At 38.1% G+C, this 20743-nt stretch overlaps 1 protein-coding gene across 2 annotated transcripts in view; it reads left to right on the top strand.

Moving 5' to 3' along the window:
* Positions 1 to 20743, top strand: part of SNX7 (sorting nexin 7) — a 107821-nt gene that overhangs the window by 45571 nt on the left and 41507 nt on the right. Inside the window, exons 6-8 of one of the 2 annotated variants that reach the window (XM_061121313.1) lie at positions 844 to 1043; positions 4255 to 4341; positions 19175 to 20711. In XM_061121313.1, the coding sequence (XP_060977296.1) occupies positions 844 to 1043; positions 4255 to 4341; positions 19175 to 19186 (299 nt within the window). In that variant the 3' untranslated portion in view covers positions 19187 to 20711. Of the gene's footprint in view, positions 1 to 843; positions 1044 to 4254; positions 4342 to 19174; positions 20712 to 20743 lie in introns of those variants that run through there. The other variant, XM_061121312.1, reaches the window with a different exon arrangement.

The following is a 20743-nucleotide window of genomic DNA, read 5'->3' as shown; positions in this document are numbered from 1 at the left end:
CTGTTATTTTGCCTTGAATTAAAATACCTGTGAGGGAGATTTTCAGGAGTTAGACCTGGAAAGGCGAGGTAGGGACTGAAGGACTTAAAGGACTTTAAAGCTGAATTAAAGGACTAATTCAGCTAAGAGGCTTTAATGTTCATATACTGTGTCAAAAATTGAGAGGGAGAATTGTTAGAAGTCTCTTGCAGTAGTGCAGGTTAGAGATGCTGATGACTACAAATGAGGATAGGTGGATGGGTGGGTAGATGGATGGATGGGTGGGTAGATAAACAGATACAGATTTAGAAAGATTGGAATTAGTGATTGACTGTCTCTTTGTAGGTGTAAGTTTAGGGTCTAGGGTGACTCCACATTTTTTGCTTAGATCTCTGGAAGCAATTGCCAATAAGTAGGATATGTAAACAGGAGAAGAAGAAAAGAAGACATGTTTTGTTTACATCATGTTGCCAATGAGATACTCAGGTATAGTTTGGTAGGCAGTAGTCCATGATACAATAGATACAGTGATCATATAATTTATTGCCCAAGCCAGGATACTTTTGACAATGGAAAAGCATGTTATTATTGATTACACCTGGAAAACTTTTATTCAAGGACTGGTCTCAGCAGACTGGGAGGACAGGTCAATTTATTGAAAGACTATATCTGCATTGTTATTGTTCATGTACAGGAACATGTGCACAATGAGAAAAATGAGGTCTTTTCCTATTGTCTATAATATAGGGATTTTGAAACTTATAAATTTATGAATTTTTATATATTTTAAGTATATGATTGAAATTATGTTGAAGTATATATTGAAAGAACATATTATAAATTGAGGAACTTATTATTTTTTAGAGTATTTAGATGAAATGAAAGAATATGGCCCAATTCATATTCTGTGGTCGGCATCGGAAGAAGATCTGGCTGATACTCTAAAAAGTGTTGCCAGCTGCATTGACAAATGCAGTAAGGCCACTGAAAAACGGATGTCTGGACTCTCAGAGGCTCTGCTTCCTGTTGTACATGAGTATGTGCTTTATAGTGAAATGTTAATGGTAAGGACTCCTAACTATATTTCCACCTGAGTCCCTGACTTGCTTATAAGCTTTATAAAGGCAGCTGCTGTTTCTGTTTGTTCACCACTATCTTCCTCTCATAGAAAGATACTTTGCATGTAGATGCTCATAAATATTTGTTTACTGCATGAATGAATTGATGAGTGGAAGAATATGTTAATAAAAGACAGGCATATTCAACCGTAGTAACAGCAGTTTATAACATAGGTTTGAAGCATCCTCAGTCAAGATTTACATAGAGAGTATGATTAGTTTTTCCAGCATTTAAAAATTTTCCTTTAAGAATTTTCAGCACTTTAGAAATTTCTTTTCATGGACAAGTTGCTTTCTAGTACATTTAAAGGATGATATCCACATTCTTAATGTTCATGTACAGGAGCATGTGCACAATGATAAAAATAAGGTCTTTTCTTATTGTCTATAACATAGGGATTTATATGAATATACATATTTTTTATGTTTTGTTTTCATATTTGTGTGAAAATCCCTATAATATAGGGATTTTGTATGTTTTATTTTGTTTGTATGATTATGTAGAAAGTACTTGAGAAGGATCTTGATGTTTGTTCTGTCTTCTGGATGCTTCTAAAAAGAAATCCTCCAAATTACCATGTTTTTCTTTCATGACTTGAAAAGGCTTTTATTCCTTTTATACCAAAGTTTTACATGTAACCTCCTAAGTTCAAGTTTAGGTCTCTAGATATTTGGGATTTTGTGATGTTATCTGCAAAGCTAATGTTTTTCATCCTGTATTCTCTGCATAATACCTCACACAGTTGAACTGACACCCTCAGCTTTCTGGTGTTGTAGGTGACAGTGGTGGAAGAAGTCAGTTTGCATTCACTGGTAATCCATTTTTTTTTTTTTTTTTTTTTTGCCATTTATGCTTGAATCTATGTCTGGTTTCTGTTTTCATGTACTCTTGATTTAGGAGGATTTAAAAATTTTTTTTGTTTCTGTCTCAGTAAGAAAAACTCTCTCAACCTTTCAGCATAATATCTGCCTCTTTCATGTTTATTATGTTTAGATTTTCCTTCACAGAATCTTTAAATATTTTGAAGGTATTTCAGGCTTCTGCTGTTACTTGACTCTTTTGGGGTCCTCCTATAAGCACATCCTCCCTGCTTCCCAAAGCCCTCTAGTGTTTCACTGTTGAGGCACCTCCTCTTTGCCTTCATTTCCCTTGGCTACGTTCCATTGGTTTACTTCATTATTGATCTCCCTCTTGTGTGGCTATTCAAAGAGATCTGATTTTTATCATTAAAAATATAGTATTATTTTCCCTTAATTAGATGTGTTTTGCTGTTTATTATGTCAAGATGGAAATTATGCAGTTTAAATCATGTATCATTAAAGGTGTGGAAAAATGATAATAGCAACCAGAATTGAATTATTTTATAAGTCCTCATTTGATTGTATTATTTTGTAGGTTCCTAGGGTATAATCAGTAGCACTTACATTGCAGATCTGTTTCTGTTTTATATTGGAATATTTTCTTCAGTGTGAGCTAAAATAATGAAAAGTATATGCTCTGACAAAAGGATTAAATTTTTGCTGTTTTCACTAGTTGTCTTCGGAAGCCACCTCTTACTTAAAATATTTCTATCTATATGAAGCACAGTATTTCATATTGATGGAAACAGATCTTAATGGGTCTAAATTATTGTATGTGCCATTTGGGTTAGAAAAAGGAAGGAGTTCCTGACATTAATGGCAATTAAACATTTAAGTAAATATAAGAGAATTTGTGACAATTAGTTGAATTTTCTATTCATTTCTTTGAACACAAGAGAGATGTTAATCTCTTTTGAACATTTTAAGAGTGACTCCACCAGGCACAAAACTAGGGTGAGTTATTCTCAGGATGCTTTTTATCCTTGTGTGCTGTGCTGTGCTCAGTCACTTCAGCCTTGTCCAGCTCTCTGCGACCCCTTGGACTGTAGCCCACCAAGCTCCTCTGTGCAAGGGCTTCTCCAGGCGCGAATACTGGAGTGGGTTGCCATGTTCTCCTCCAGGGGATCTTCCTGACCTAGGGATCAAACCCTCATCTCTACATCTCCTGCATTGGCAGGCAAATTCTTTACCCCCAGCGCCACCTGCAAAGTCAGCTTTCTATCCTTAATGACTCAATTTTCATACAATTTCTATAGAGCTTGTTTGGTTCCATTTAACTGATTGGCCGTTTAGGTTCTTCTCTTCCTCTGAAAACACTCAAAAGACCTGTACCGCATTAAGGTTCTTCTCTTATACTTCCTACAACTCCACTCTTCTGGTTGAACTGTTTGCTTACCCAGAGTTAGTTTATTTTTGCCTTGAACTGTTTAGGCCACTTATGTTCATTATTATAATTTCGCTATTTAATTAATACTGTGAAAACCAGTGAAAGATGGGTACAAACAGTCTTTGCATCTGCAAAACCCAGGTAGACTGTCTAGAAGAAAAGTGAGTCACCAAGGGAAAGACACTGTAAAATGCTGGAAAACATTGTAAAAGATGTAGATGAATTCTGTATTTAAAAGCCCTCACAGGGGTGTTTTAACTGAAACATATAATCATGATTATTCAAGTAAATAAGGTGGAACTCCTATCAGTCAGAGTAGAGGCCATATTTCTTCCTTAAAAGCTTGGCTAATTGGTTAACACATATATTTTAAGCTAAAATAAAATCTTAAGATGTGAATGCACACTTCCATTTTGATTCCCCACTGTAATTGACTTTGTTTAGTTATTAGCTTTTGGAGTCCAGTAAGAAGGCTGATTGTAGATACTTACAGATGCGTGGTGCATATGCCTTCACAACTACAACTAGTTTACACCATAGCATGTATTTTCAGTGCTTCTACTGATTTTTTTTTGTTGTTGTTGTTAATTTGTTTTATTCTTTGGTCTTTTTGAAGAACTATATGTGCCTTGAGTACACCACCAAAGCATTTGTATTTTGTACATGAAATACTTAAATCAGTAAGATGTACACTGTGAAAACGAATAGAAGATTTATGAACAAGTTTCTTTTAAGTACTTGCTATCTGTTTAGCTTTTAGAGATTAAAAACATTTTAAGGCATTATACCCCCAGATGACTGATGGCCTGGGGAAGAGATGCTACTTCTATTTGCAAATGTATATTTTTGCTATACAAAGATTATTAAAACAAAGTACAGCCTATTTCCTTCCTGTGTTTTAATACAAAGGCTGTCATGAAAAGAAGAGACCAAATACAGGCAGAACTGGATTCCAAAGTTGAAGCTTTGACGTCCAAAAAGGCAGATACTGATCTGGTAAGTTTTTAATTTTCCTGTTATAATCATGTAGAATTCATTGTCTAAGATTTTATTAGCTCCATTACATGCTTGTTTTAAGCATTCAGTAACTGATGCTAAAATTCCTTCCGAAAATTGATTATACATTGCATACCATGTGAGTCTGTAAACTTAAGATGCTTTTCTGCCTTTCTGTCTTACATTTTTTTCTTACAGTGAGTAAAGTATGAAGTTAATTTTGTAAAATTAGAATGTTTGAATAAGCTATGGAAAAAAGAACTTAACATTGTTCCAGATGGTTAGTAAGTACTCAGTAAATAAATCTATTTTTTACTAGCTTTATAAGAAAATTTTATAAGCTAAATTGGTGTTCTTATATATATTTTCTAGTTATTATAAACATCTTTACAAAGGAAGTATATTTGTTTTCAAATTTAATTCTTTCCATAAAATACTTTTTTATGGAAATTTTTAAACATAGAAAAAGATCTAATAACATAATAAACTCATATATCTATCACTGGGTTTCATTAATTCCCAACATTTTGCCTGTTTATTTTTTTAACCTCTTTTCTCATTTTTTTTTGAAATATTCAAAAGCAATTTTTAGACATTATATTTTCACCCAGAATAGGTTAGTATTTATATTTTATTGTCTTTTGTGTATTTTCAAAGTAATACTATCCAATCAGAATTGTTATTATCATTTTAAAATTGAGATAGAGGCTTGAAAGGTAGAGTAACTTGTCCAAATTTGTACAGTTCTTGAAACAGTGGTGGCACTGGAGGTGATGGGATCACTTGCCTGCCTCAGACCATGCTGCCTCTCGGAGAGCAAGTATAAATATAGGAAAAATTGCTCATTACCCTGTTAACTTTCATTGAATTCTCTATGGAAGAGCTTTCCCTAATTTTATTTTTAATTTAAGAAGTTAGAGCACACTTCTGTCATCTGAGTGGGTGAATCCTTGAAACCCTCCCTGTTAATCCATAGTACTATTACTGCCCATCCCAACTTGGCTTGGGGCTTAACCTCTCTCCTCCCTGCTCTAATTTTCTCTCTAGCTTTAATAATTTTCTGACACAAAAGATGATAGTCTTACTGATTTTCCTTTTATCTTCTCTTTCTTTCTGTTTTCCCCTGTCCATAATCTAAATACTTAAAGGGTAGGAATTTTTTAATTGTTTCCTGAAGCATTCTCAGCCCAAAGAACAATGTCTGGTACATGGTGGACAATGAATAAATAATTGTGAACGAATAAGAATTGCAGTGATTGCTCTAATTGATAAAACGTGTTGAAGGCTTGAGACAATGTCTCTACAAAGTCAGACTTTCTGTTAAATGTTGAGATTTCACTAAATAATGATTGTGAATTACCCTCATCTTTCTTAACTATCTTTATTTTTCAAACTCAAGTTTATTCTCCTGAATAGAACCTGAGTGGGGAGTGGTACGCTGTTATGGACAGAGTAGGAGAATGGAATCTGTGAAAGAGAGAAACAAAATGTAGAACAAATGAAACCAGTGCTTGAGGGGAATATCGTTTGCTTTAACCTCAACAGAGGAGAAAAAAGAGGAAAAAAAAAGAGGAAAACCAAGATTAACCTTTTCAATACAATAAGGGATGTGCTCAGCTGCTCAGTCATGTCTGACCTTTTGCAACCCCATGGACTGCAGCCCACAAGGCTCCTCTGTCCTTGAAGTTTTCCCGGCAAGAATACTGGAGTGGGTTGCCATTTCCTGCTCCAGGGGATTTTCCCAACCCAGGGATGGAACCCTGCAACCCACTCATCTCTTGCACATCCTGCATTGGTAGGGTGATTCTTTACCACTGTACCAGTTGGGAAACTCTACAATAAGCAATATATATATGTATATATGTGCATATATATATTTTTTAACTTAAAGGATCAACTGGAAGGAACAAAAATGGGTGAGCACATGTAATACAAAATTATAATTGTATCATTGGAACTGTAGAATTTTTTAATTTGTTAGATAGTTTTTAAAGATATTTAAATTCATGAGATGTTGAAGTTTGTGATTAGATAAAAATTTGCCCTTGACTAGATACTAGAAAAAAGTACAGTATTTTAAAGTTTCAGGAGAATAGTAAAATGGCTTAAAAACCGAGCATCTGTTCAGAATGGCTTATATTCGTATTTTAAATTGAAAGGAAGAGTAGTTGGGATTGTTCCAACCACAGAAATACAGGAAAAAATAGCTTAGGCCCAAATATGGCTAGGCTTTCCCAACTCAACTAAAAAACACATTTTTTCTTTTCATTTGACTTGCAAATATTTTGTCTTTTTGCTCTATAAAAATTTCCTTGATATCCCGTTATAACCTGATGAGCCATCTGTGTTTTTGCTTTCATTGTGTGTGTGTGAGAGAGAGACGTGTCCACTATAAAGTATTTTTTACCTAGTTAGATTCTATGCTGTGAGATTGGAGAAATTTAAAGCTTTAATTATCTGCATTATTCTGTAAGATAATTTTTATTAGGATCTGAAAAAGAGATGTTTATCAAAGACATTACAAGTATTTTTTTGTTACCTATCAAAAACAGATCCTAAAATGCACAGGCACTAATTTGATGATTTGTGAATGGTTCCACTTACATTTTCATGTCGTTTGTTTGTATACCTCACTTTGAAATACCTATGTTATGATGATATCTTTGGAAGCAACCTTCCAGGGTTACTCTCAAAATGAACCTGCTGTGATTGGTCACGGAACAACCAAAGGGAAGTTGCTTAGAAATATGCAGGATAGGGTCACCATGGAAACGTGCCCTTGTGAGGTCCTTCTAAGGATCTCTCCTTTGCAGTCACCATGGCGACCCTGGCAGAGAACTGAATAGAGCAATCTATCCTGGTTGTTTACCATGGCAACTCAAGCAGGGCCACTTTGGAGACAACCCTGGGGCCATTTCTATGGAGACCTGCTGGGGATTCCTTCAGAAGCTCCATCAGAGTCACCTTTGGGTGCGATGCTATATGCAAACCCGACGAAGCAGCTTGTAATGCAAAGGATAGTGAAATGAACCTCTGCCAAGGACGGCAAAGACTAGGGGAATTATAATTATTGGGTGGAAATAGAGCCCTGATGCAACTAACATTCCAGAGGTCATGTTAGACATATCAGATGATCTTTATGTGGCCTATGTGCCATGTGAATGCAAGGCTCTTGTCTTTTATCTTGCCTGTAACTTTGTATGTGCTGTAAACTGGCAATTATGGCATTATTATTAGTTTTTCTCATCACATAAATATGCCCACAAAAATTATATGCTTTCCTGCAAACCAAAATAATGTTTTAGAGTGAATTCCTTGATTTATTACCTGAGTAGTTGTAAAGTGGCTGCTTCTTAGAGTTGTGGTTTGTACTTCTTGTCTCACAACAATAAAATTAATGGTTTCAAAATGACCTCAACTTAATAAAGACTAGAATAGTCATGTGAAGGTCAGTTCAGCTGTTCATTTAGTGTTTTGTCACTTAGACTTTGGGGTTAGATAAACCTAAGATCAAATCCTGTCTTATTTGCTTATTAAATCTTAAGACACATTTGCTAACATTTTAAAGCCTCATTTTATCTTTGTATAAAGGGGGAGATTATTAGTGCTTTTCTAATAGCCTTGTTAAGGATTCAGTGATAAAATGCAAGTCAGTTACTTGGGTCATGTGAATAGAAAGCGCTCAGTGGTTGTTAGCTGTAGTTATTTTGATGGCTTTACAGCAGTTTAACACTTGAGTTGGGTCCTGTAAAACGAGTAAGGAATTGTTCCTTGAAGACTAGTGAGTGGCAATTATGAAGAGTAGTAAAAGCTGAAACAAGTGTGAGCAACGCTGTTGATGTGTAGTGAGCAGGGTGCCGGAGAATGGGGTGCAGAAGAATCCTTTGCAGGATGTGGCTCTAAAGGTGGGTTGTAGTCAGATCAGAGAGGAGCCTTATTTGTCAGGATGAAGCATATGGGCTTTATACTTTGGACTGTGTGGTTCCAGCAAGGGCCTGAACTGAAGTGGTGGTTCCAGAGTTGCTGAGAAGAGAAATTTGAGAGAGACGTAGGTGGGAGATAGAATCTGAAGCACTTAAGGAATGAGGGTAGCCCTTGTTTCAAGTTCTTAGTGACCCTTGACATTTCTAGTTCTCTAGGAAAGCAGATTGTGGCTCAATAAACTGAACTGTAGCATATAAGGGAAGAAGAAAATTGGAGATGTGGAACTTTATGTCATGATGAGACAACATTTAAGGCAGAATATTCACCGAAACATTTTATCAAATGTTGTTGGATACCTAACATATAAGAGATACTAATCCAAGCACTAGGAGAAAATAGTGAAGAAAGACCCTCGTGAGTCCTAAATTCTAGAGACAGAGACAAAAGCAACAAATAAAATTTATAGTGTATTGTCATATATGATAAGTGTGGAGAAGAGGCAGTGTTGGGGAGCAGTGTGATTTAAAATTAGGGGTCAGGAAAGGTCTTACTAAGAAGCTGTTTATGTAAAACCCCAGAAAGTTGAGGTCTTGAGCTTCATGAATACCTAGCAGAACATGTCAGGCAGTGGGGACAGTACATGCAAAGTGGAATTATGCCTGTGTGTTTCCTGCAAAGCAAGGAGACCAGTGTTGCTGGAGTGGAATGAGGATGCAGAAGAGCTGTGGGAAATGAGGTTGGAGAGGTAAGCAGGGGTAAGATTTGGTCTCAACAAGTTAGGAAGACCACAGTGGAACAGAGGAGTGACCTGGTGAGACTTGTTCTAAAATGACTACCGTGCTTGGGAAAGACGAAAGGTAGTGCAAATGTGGGGTGTGCATGGAATGGGAGGCTGGAGCTGCAGACTAGCTCTTCCAGTCCCAGGGCACACCCTAGCTTGGACCTGGGCAGAAGCAGTGTGGAGTGGTCATGTTCTGAGGATATTTTGCAGATACAGCTGTTGCTATTTGCTGTGCTATGAAGTGTGAGTGAACAAGGATTATACCACGGTTTTCAAACCAAGCAAGTGGGAGTTAAGTGTTGGCACTGAAATGGCAAAGACTTTGGGAAGAACATGGAGAAGGTGAGTAAATCAGATCTGAGTGTATGAAGTTGGTGTGCCTGGAGATAATCCAAGTGACGTGTTGAGCAGGGACGTATGGAAATCTGTATAAAAATCCAGAGGTCAGGGAGGGACCCAGCTGGAAATTACTAGCAGATAAGTTGTAGTTAAAGCCATGACATTTGTTCAGATCACTAAGGGATGAGAAAAAGAGGCCCCAGGACTTCATAGGACTGAGCCGTGATATATTCCAACAAAAAAAAAATCAGAGATGAGATGGCTAGTTATGAGAAAGAAAGGGAATTTATATAGCTTTGGCTGGGGGTAGATAATTTGACCAATAAGATGAACTAAACAGATTTACTTGGGCTTCCCTTGTGGCTCAGCTGGTAAAGAATCCACCTGCAATGTGGGAGACCGTGGTTCGATCCCTGGGTTGGGAAGATCCCCTGGAGAAGGGAAAAGCTACCCACTTCAGTATTCTGGCCTGGAGAATTCCATGGACTGTATAGTCCATGGGGTTGCTAAGAGCAGACATGACTGAGCGACTTGCATTTTCACTTTCAAACAGATTTACTTAGGGTCATTCAGCTTTTTTAATCACTTCATGTTTATGAGGTATTTGTAAAACAATTTGATACAGAATAAGGTAAGTGTAGATAGTAAGATATTTTAATAGACACTGAGAGTTATATGCTCTGATAGAGAAGATATTAAAAAACAGATATTCAGTCAAAGTAAGGAAATCTCTGCCTGTGATGAAGGTATAACAGTAACTGAGATTTTGAGGAAAACTCAAATATTTGGAGGAACTTGTGGTTTTTGCAGTTTAGTTATAAGTTTTCAGAGTCAGAGCTTCTGTTTGAAAATGCTTATTCATTTCACTGTTTAACTGTAAGATAAATAAGGTTCATCTGTGCTGCTAAATAATGCTGCATATCCATTTTATTTTTATTTTTATTTTTGAATGGATGATTTATAGTTTGCCACTCAAAGCAGCATTCACATATAAATGAATATGAATACATTTGACATTTAGCAATATGTGCATGGAATCTGAGAGTTGGATCTAGATATATGCCATAGCCGTTTAGCAGTATATTTATGTGAGCAAAAATAAAAAATGCATTTTCATAAGATCGTTACAGTTTGGATTTGCATATAGCCACATTCAAAAGATACAAACAGACACCAAATTTATTTAATCTGGTCCTTGCTTCATGTGAGTTGCTATTTTTGAACCGGTTTTTTACTCCTATACTGAAATTGTGGTTATTAATCTTGAAATGTTCTCGATACTGTACTAAATGCTTTTTAAACTTTAAAGATATAACGTTGACATAGCTTTTTTCTTTTTTTTTGGAGTCAGGGCAGAGGTTGGCTCTACCTTTTCTTGCATATTTGTTACTTCACTTCTCTCTCCTGATTTTTTAACAAATTTATTCCTTTCTATAGGCCTCATTTTCTAGTGTCTATTTTTCTCTCTCTGCTTCTTTTGTGTCTATTTGCTTCTACGTGGGTTTCTCATGCACACAGATGATATGCATATGTACATATGTACACACTCACACAGCAGTGAAAGACATGATGTTATCCAGTGAAAGAAGAAAGGACTTTCTTTTTGTATGTTTCCTTTTATCAGTTTATCCTAGAAGATATCCAACAGACTTTTTCTCCCATCTCATGGTGAGTCCATGATCAAACTAGTACTTTGGAGTAGAAATGTGACCATCAGTACTGAATTAGACCAGCTTGAAGCTGCCCTCTGATGCAAATACCTAAAAAATAAAAACAAACAAACGGGCTCTTTGTAGTAAGAGGGAGAATGGGGATTGGATTTGAAGTAAACAGTCAATAAATATGTGCCTCACATACACAGTGTAGCTGTACATTGGAGTTGTAGACACACTACTGGTTGGGAATCCGGGTGAGTGAGTGATGAAAGCCCTCAGTAGCTGTCCTCCCAGAACAGAGTACCAGGTCGTGCCTAGAATCCCTCTCCCTCTGAACCATCACTGGCAAGCCTCTCATTTAGGGCATCATTGGTTCAAATGATTGGAGAAAAACTGTTTGCTGCTATTTATATATCTTGTAGAGGGGAATAATAAGTATTTGATTAAAAAGCAAAGAATCATGTCAGTTCTATGAATAAGAGCCTATTGAGCCTAGATCTTTATTTGAAATTTTACCAGATTACTTTTCTCCTCTGTTATTTATCTCATGGCATTGCAAGTAGAGTAGTATCTGAAAAGTGTTTAATAAAAGATCTTAAACCCAGTTGTAGAATTGCATGTGATTTTAGCCATAGCATTGTGTGCCTTTGTAGTTTAGGACAAGTTACTTACATTCTCCTTGCTTTAGTTTCCTCAACTCTAAAAGTTGTGGGTTATACCTTCCTTAGAGTATTGTTAAGTCAGCCTGTGAATACTATGAGTGCAGTATCTAGCTAGGTAGATTGTAAATATTTTGTATTTGAAATATATATTGGATGTCTCATTCAAAGTTTGGAAAGTGGTAACTGTAATCCTGCTTGTTAGATCTTTACATTGCTTTAAAAAAAAATGACGTAGTAATTATCTTGAGTTAAATAGTGACTGCTCCCATTGCCCCACCTGATCACTAGGCAATTGAATATATAATTTAAAATGTATATGAATATATACTGACCCTTAAAAAGTTTGTGATTTTTACTCCAAACAGTTGTTTTACTAAACAGCATTTAGCATTGTACCATTGATTAAAGGACATTTTAAAAAAGAGAACCATTAATCTCTTTCTTATAAGCATCAGCATCACTGACTACTTTCTAATTGTTTTCCTTTATGAGGACCCCTGAGAAAAGATTCATTTATGTATCAGCACCAGCAATAGGATTTAATTTCTCTAGAGCCATTAACTTGTTTTCAGTGTGTGCACATCTTAGGTTTAATACCTATTCCTAGCCCATTCTTTATCCCACTCTTTACATTAGTTTCTAGAATGTTGAGAACCCCAATTCTGATCTACTTCTATCTGGCCAATGTGTTTTGTGTTTCTAATTCACTCCTGGATTTACCTTGTTTTTCCCCTACTTTTGTTTTCCCTTTGTGCTATTGTCTTTATCTACTTTGTTTAGTTCAGTTCGGTTGCTCACTCATGTCCACCTCTTTGCCACCCCATGGACTGTAGCATGCCAGGCCTCCCTGTCCATGACCAACTCCCGGAGTTTATCCAAACCCATGTCCTTTGACTTGGTGATGCCATCCAACCATCTCATCCTCTGTCGTCCCCTTCTTCTTCCACCTTCAGTCTTTCCCAGCATCAGGGTCTTTTCCAAGGAGTCAACTCTTCACATCAGGTGGCCAAAAACTGGAGTTTCAGCTTCAACATAAGTCCTTCCAGTGAACACCCAGGACTGATCTCCTTTAGGATGGACTGGTTGGATCTCCTTGCAGTCCAAGGGGCTCTCAAGAGTCTTCTCCAACACCACAGTTCAAAAGCATCAATTCTTCAGTGCTCAGCTTTCCTTATAGTCCAACTCTCCCATGCATACATTATTACTGGAAAAACCATAGTCTTGAGTAGACGAACCTTTGTTGGCAAAGTAATGTCTCTACTTTTTAATATGCCTTCGAGGTTGGTCATAGTTTTTCTTCCAAGGAATAAGTGTGTTTTAATTTCATGACTGCAGTCACCATCTGCAGTGATTTTGGAGCCCAAGAATATAAATTCTGTCACTGCTTCCATTGTTTCCCCATCTATTTGCCGTGACGTGATGGGACCAGATGCCATGATCTTTGTTTTCTGAATTTTGAGCTTTAAGCCAACTTTTGCACTCTCCTCTTTCACTTTCATCAAGAGGCTCTTTAGTTCTTCTTCACTTTCTGCCATAAGGGTGATGTCATCTGCATATCTGAAGTTATTGCTATTTCTCCCGGCAATCTTGATTCCAGCTTGTGCTTCTTCCAGCCCAGCATTTCTCATGATGTAATCTGCATGTAAGTTAAATGAGCAGGGTGACAATATACAGCCTTGATGCACTCCTTTTCGTGTTTGGAACCAGTCTGTTGTTCCATGTCCAGTTCTATCTGTTGCTTCCTGACCTGCATACTTCTCAAGAGGCAGGTCAGGTGGTCTGGTATTCCCATCTCTTTCAGAATTTCCCACAATTTGCTGTTATCTACACAGTCAAAGGCTTTGGCTTAGTCAATAAAGCGGAAATAGATGTTTTTCTAGAACTCTCTTGCTTTTTCGATGATCCAGCGGATGTTGGCAATTTGATCTCTGGTTCCTCTGCCTTTTCTAAAACCAGCTTGAACATCTGGAAGTTCACGGTTCACATATTGCTGAAGCCTGGCTTGGAGAATTTTAAGCATTACTTTGCTAGCGTGTGAGATGAGTGCAATTGTGTGGTGGTTTGAGCATTCTTTGGCATTGCCTTTCTTTGGGATTGGAATGAAAACTGACCTTTTCCAGTCCTGTGAGTTGTCCAAATTTGCTGGCATATTGAGTGCAGCACTTTCACAGCATCATCTTTCAGGATTTGAAATAGCTCAACTGGAATTCCATCACCTCCACTATCTTTGTTCGTAGTGATGCTTCCTAAGGCCCACTTGACTTCAGATTCCAGGATGTCTGGCTCTAGGTGAGTGATCACACCATCCTGATTATCTGAGTCATGCAGATCTTTTACATACAGTTCTTCTGTGTATTCTTGCCACCTCTTAATATCATCTACTTCTGTTAGGTCCATGCCATTTCTGTCCTTTATTGTGCCATATTTGCATGAAGTGTTCCCTTATCTCTAATTTTCTTGAAGAGATCTCTAGTCTCCCATTCTATTGTTTTCCTCTTATTGCTTTGCACTGATTACTGAGGAAGGCTTTCTTATCTCTCCTTGCTATCTTTGGAACTCTGAATTCGAATGGGTATATCTTTCCTTTTCTCCTTTGCTTTTGGCTTCTCTTCTTTTCACAGCTATTTGTAAGGCCTCCTCAGATAGCCATTTTGCTTTCTTGCATTTCTTTTTCTTGGGGATGTACAATGTCAGGAACCTCTGTCCATAGTTCTTCAGGTACTCTGTCTATCAGATCTTAATCCCTTAAATCTATTTCTCACTTCTAATGTATAATTGTAAGGGATTTGATTTAGGTCCATACCTGAATGGTCTAGTGGTTTTCCCTACTTTCTTCAATTTAAGTCTGAATTTGGCAATAAGGAGTTCCGTGATCTGAGCCACAGTCAGCTCCTGGTCTTGTTTTTGCTGATTGTATAGAGCTTATCCATCTTTGGCTGCAGAGAATATAATCAGTCTGATTTCAGTGTTGGCCATCTTGTGATGTCCATGTGTAGAGTCTTCTCTTGTGTTGTTGGAACAGGGTATTTGCTATGACCAGTGCGTTCTCTTGGCCAAACTCTGTTAACCTTTGCCCTGCTCCATTCTGTACTCCAAGGCCAAATTTGCCTGTTACTCCAGGTGTTTCTTGACTTCCTCCTTTTGCATTCCAGTCCCCTATAAGGAGAAGGACATCTATTTTGGGTGTTAGTTCTGAAAGATCTTGTAGGTCTTCATAGAACCATTCAACTTCAGCTTCTTCAGCATTACTGGTCAGGGCATAGACTTGGATTTCCATGATATTGAATGGTTTGCCTCAGAAATGAACAGAGATCATTCTGTCGTTTTTGAGATTGCATCAAACTACTGCATTTCAGACTCTTTTGTTGACTGTGATGGCTACTCCATTTCTTCTAAGGGATTCTTGCCCACAGTAGTAGATAGAATGGTCATCTGAATTAAATTCACCCATTCCAGTCCATTTTAGTTCGCTGATTCCTAAAAGGTCGACATTCACTCTTGCATTCTCCTGTTTGACCACTTCCAATTTGCCTTGATTCATGGACCTAACATTCCAGGTTCCTGTGGAATATTGCTCTTTACAACATCAGACCTTGCTTCCATCACCAGTCACATCCATAACTATCCAGTTGATTTTGCTTTGACTCCATCTCTTCATTCTTTTTGTAGTTATTTCTCCACTGATCTCCAGTAGCATGTTGGGCACCTACTGACCTGGGGAGTTCATCTTTCAGTGTCCTATCCTTTTGTCTTTTCATACTGTTCATGGGGTTCTCAAGGCAAGAATACTGAAGTGGTTTGCCATTCCCTTCTCCAGTGGACCACATTTTGTCAGAACTCTCCACCAAGACCTGTCTGTCTTAGGTGGCCCTATAGGACATGTCTCATAGTTTCATTGGGTTAGACAAGGCTGTGGTCCATGTGATTAGACTGGTTAGTTTTCTGTGGTTGTAATTTTCAGTCTGTCTACTCTCTGATTGAGAAGGATAAGAGGCTTATGGAAGCTTCCTGATGGGAGAGACTGATTGAGGGGGAAACTGGGTCTTGTTCTGATGGGCAGAGCTGGGCTCAGTAAATCTTTATTCCAATTTTCTGTTGATGGGCTTCCCTGGTGGCTCAGAGGTTAAAGTGCCTGCTTGCAATGTGGGAGACCTGGGTTCAATCCCTGGGTCCAGAAGATCCCCTGGAGAAGGAAATGACAATCCACTCCAGTATTCTTGCCTGGAGAATCCCATGGAGGGAGGAGCCTGGTGGGCTATAGTCCACGGGGTCGCAAAGAGTCAGTCACGACTGAGTGACTTCACTTCACTTCACTTCTGTTACTGGGTGGAGCTGTGTTCCTTCCCTGCTATTTACCTGGGGCCAAACTATGGTGGAGGTAATGAAGATAATGGTGACCTCCTTCAAAAGATCTCATGCATGTACTGCTACACCACAAACCCATGCCTCCACTGGAGACTCCTAGATTCTCACAGGCAAGTCTGGGTCAGTGTCTTGTGGGGTCATTGCTCCTTTCTCCTGATCCTGGTGCACAAGGTTCTGTTTGTGCCCTCCAAGAGTCTATTTCCCAGTCCTATGTAAGTTCTGGCAGCTCTGTGGTGGGATTAATGGCGGCATCCTTTAAGAGGGCTTATGCCATACCCAAGTCAGCTGCACCCAGGGCCCCTGTCCCTGTGGCAGGCCACTGCTGACCCGCACCTCCACAGGAGACGCTCAAACACAGTTCTGCCTCAGTCTCTGTGGGTCCCTGGGTCCTCGTGAGCACAAGGTTTGTTTGAGTCCTCTTAGTGTCTCTGGTGGGAATGGGGTTTGAGGCTAAATGCAAATTTGCCCCTACTCTCATCTTACTGGGGTTTCTCTGACCTTGGATGTGGAGTATCTCTTCATAGCCAGTCCAGCAAAGCACATCTGCTGCTCCCGACCTTAGACGTGGGGTATCTCCTCTTGGCTGCTTCTCCCGACCTTGGACGTGGGGTACCTCCTCATGGCTGCTGCTCCCGACCTTGGACATGGGGTATCTCCTCTTGGCTGCTGCTCCTGACTTTGGACGTGGGGTACCTCCTCATGGCTGCTGCTCCCGACCTTGGACGTGGGGTATCTCCTCTCTGCTGCTCCAGCAGCTCCAGCGCTGTTCAGCTGCAGCTCGCCACTCCTTTAAACTAGTTGTAGAATCTAGTTTTGGAGGCCATCTTAAATCTAACATGGAGCAGAAATAATAAATTTAATGACTGAAGTAAAATGTTCCAGATAATTTCAAAGATCACACATTTAAAAACATATTTTTGACCTCCCACCTCCAAAATGTGTTCTTATTTTTTTAAGAACCCTCCAACCCCAGCATATCTGATGTGAACACAAACTTGAACATCAAACTACTTGTATTAACAGTATTAACCCAGAAAATTAGGAGATGTCTGATGGTGAAGTGAAAAAATTGTACTACTTCCAAAATTTTTACCCATAACATTTGTTTAGGGAAGTTATTGCATTACTAAGGTTTACTGATTTGAAAATGGAACATATAAACTTATGGTCTTGATGAATAAGGCCCGTGTACCTTTGTGGTGGGTGAGGGTGGATGGAGTTGGTGAAGGAGAAAATGAAAGAGAGGCAGTGGAACATTATGGTAAATGACTTTTAAGGGAGGGTTGTAAGCTCTGTGTCTTTCTGTAGGAACATTTTTTTTTTTCCTCTCCACTGTCTTGACTGCAACAGCAAAATAACAGATGGATAAGTGAAAGGAATAGTTTAAAATTCCAGTCATTTCTTCACAGGATTTAAGAAATTCTATGTATAGTGTCCGTGTGGAATTGTGGTTTGGTTTGTGGAGTTCTGCCTACCATAGATATAATAGTTTAAATAGCTGTCCCATATAGAAACTCAAAATAGATTCAATTTCCTTTTAATTTAGACTTTTTGTTAATAAGAAGTGTGTCCTAAGGGTCTATCTTACATATCTCTTTCACTCCCAGCCCTGCCTGGGCATCAATAAATATTTGATTATGCTTAGAGCAGGAACACACTGGGAGACTGAAGCCTGCAGAGGGCTTTGATTTGCTTTTACTTAACTTGTGACTTTAATCACACGTTTAGTATTCTTTACCCATGAACATGCAGAAATAATGCTTACTTTGAAGAAACTTTTTTTGAAGATGAATTAATGTTTATAAATCTAGAGCTTGTGTCAGTAAAAATTTTGGTAAGTTAGAAGAAGAAAGTATAAAAGACTAATATATTATAAAATATCTAATGATATCATAGAACATTATTTAAAGTATGAATCTTTTCTAAATAGTACTTCTAAAAATTAAAAAAAGCCTATTTCTACAAAGAACTAGAAATTCTCTTCTGTACAGTGCCATATGACTAAATTAACTGCATTTTGATTTATTATATTTCTCAGTTTTGGAGAGTAAACTTTTTATTCCTACTAAATCTTAGTCAATAGGAAAGCGAACTTAGTGGGGAATGCCCCAATCAAAGTACCATTCAATTTTCAAAGAGGTTCTAGACTCTCTCTCTTGCTTTCCTTTCTGAAGCATATTTAGCATTTGTTCAGTCCCTATTATATGACAGGCACTGTGCCAGTAGTTTACATTTACTATTCCTTGGAAGAGGAAATGACAACTAACTCCAGTATTCTTGCCTGGAGAATCCCATGGACAGAGGAGCCTGGTCCATAGGGTTGCAAAGAGTCAGACACACTGAAGCAAATTAGCATGCACACATGCATACAATGAATAATACTATAAGGTCTTGAGTCTCATACTTGAGTCTCATTTTCATATATGAGAAAATTGAGGCCTAGATTGTCAATCAGCCAAGAGTTGTGAATTCCCTCTCTTGGCTTTTGTGACCTTTTATGCTAAAGATTGAGGCCAGTTATAGTAATTTGTTTGATACTTCCTTATTATTAAATTGTCAATATTTGACAGGAATATTATTCAAGTGATGCTGTGATCTATGTGTTTGGTAGCACATGAAATTTATTTGTCCCATTAACAAAGAAAGGTAATGCCAAAGAATGCTCAAACTACCACCCAATTGCACTCATCTCACACGCTAGCAAAGTAATGCTCAAAATTCTTCAAGCCAGGCTTTAGCAATACGTGAACCGTGAACTTCCAGATGTTCAAGCTGGTTTTAGAAAAGGCAGAGGAACCAGAGATCGAATTGCCAACATCCGCTGGGTCATCGAAAAAGCAAGAGAGTTCTAGAAAAACATCTATTTCCGCTTTATTGACTACGCCAAAGCTTTTGACTGTGTGGATCACAGCAAACTGTGGAAAATTCTGAAAGAGATGGGAATACCAGACCACCTGACCTGCCTCTTGAGAAATCTGTATGCAGGTCAGGAAGCAACAGATAGAAATGGACATGGAACAACAGACTGGTTCTAAATAGGAAAAGGAGTGCATCAAGGCTGTATATTTAACTTACTTATTTACCCTGCTCATTTAACTTACATGCAGAGTACATCATGAAGAACACTGGGCTGGATGAAGCACAAGCTGAAATCAAGACTGCCGGAAGAAAGATCAGTAACGTCAGATATGCAGACGACACCACCCTTATGGCAGAAAGTGAAGAAGAACTAAAGACCCTCTTGATGAAAGTGAAAGAAGAGAGTGCAAAAGTTGGCTTAAAGCTCAACATTCAGACAACTAAGATCATTACATCCAGTCCCATCACTTTATGGCAAATAGATGGGGAAACAGTGGAAACAGTATCAGACTTTATTTTTTTGGGCTCCAAAACCACTGCAAGAAGGGGATTGCAGCTGTGAAATTAAAAGATGCTTACTCCTTGGAAGGAATGTTATGACCAACCTAGCCAGCATATTAAAAAGCAGAGATACTACTTTACCAACAAAGGTCTATCTAGTCAAGGCTGTGGTTTTTCCAATGGTCATGTATAGATGTGAGAGTTGGACTATAAAGAAAGCTGTGCACCGAAGAATTGATTCTTTTGAATTGTGATCTTGGAGAAGACTCTTGTGAGCCCCTTGGACTGCAAGGAGATCCAACCAGTCCATCCTAAAGGAGATCAGTCCTGGGTGTTCATTGGAAGGACTGATGCTTAAGCTCAAACTCCTGTATTTGGCCACCTGATGGGAAGAGCTGACATTTGAAAAGACCCTGATGCTGGGAAGGATTGAGGGCAGGAGGAGAAGGGGATGACAGAGGATGAGATGGTTGGATGGCATCACCGACTCAATGGACATGAATTTGGGTAAACTCCAGGAGTTGGTAATGGACAGGGTCGCAGAGTCGGACATGACTGAACTGAACTGAACAATATACTCTTTGGTTCCACTTGGTTAAGGTGATGTGTGCCTAACTTCTCCATTGTAAAATCGCTCCTTTCCTTTTATAAGTAGTAAACATTTTGTGGGGTGCACCTTTGAGGCTGTATAATTATTTCATTCCTTACCTTACTTTAAACTTTAAATTGATATGTTTGTGTGAGTGTATGTGTGTTGGTTTTCTATTTCAGTCAGTGGATTTTAGTCCATTACTATCCCTATGTATTTTGATATATTAATTGCGTGTTTGACTAGTAGGACCAGTTTCACAAATGGCACCATCTTCAAACATTTTTATTACCTTTTGACACATTCCCATCATTCTTTGCTTGTTTCTGGTATAACAAGACATTCTAGGCTCTTCTTGCACTTTTCTTGCCTGAGCACTGGAATCAGCCATTTCTCTAACAAGCCCTGGTTAGTATATTTGGAAAAAATTATGTTTAGGACATAGTATTAATATCTTGCCATTAGATATGTTCATTGCTTTTTAGATATCATTATTCTGAGATCTGAGTGGACATAGATACAAAACATTTCTGTATAATCATACATTTTTATATCTATATTGTCTATTTATATGTATTAAAAACAGCAATTTCATACCAACACCTCCAACTTAAACCCGGTAGCATGAGACTTCATTCTAGTTTTCTTTCTTTCCATATTTGTAGTTCCTTTTCTGACTATGAGAAACAGACTCTCATTATCCTTTGCATATCAATTTATTTGATTG

The sequence above is a fragment of the Dama dama genome, chromosome 20 (assembly GCF_033118175.1).
Source record: "Dama dama isolate Ldn47 chromosome 20, ASM3311817v1, whole genome shotgun sequence".
NCBI lineage: Eukaryota > Metazoa > Chordata > Mammalia > Artiodactyla > Cervidae > Dama > Dama dama.
Note: the sequence above shows the minus strand (reverse complement) of the source record. Positions and strands in the feature narration are given on the sequence as shown.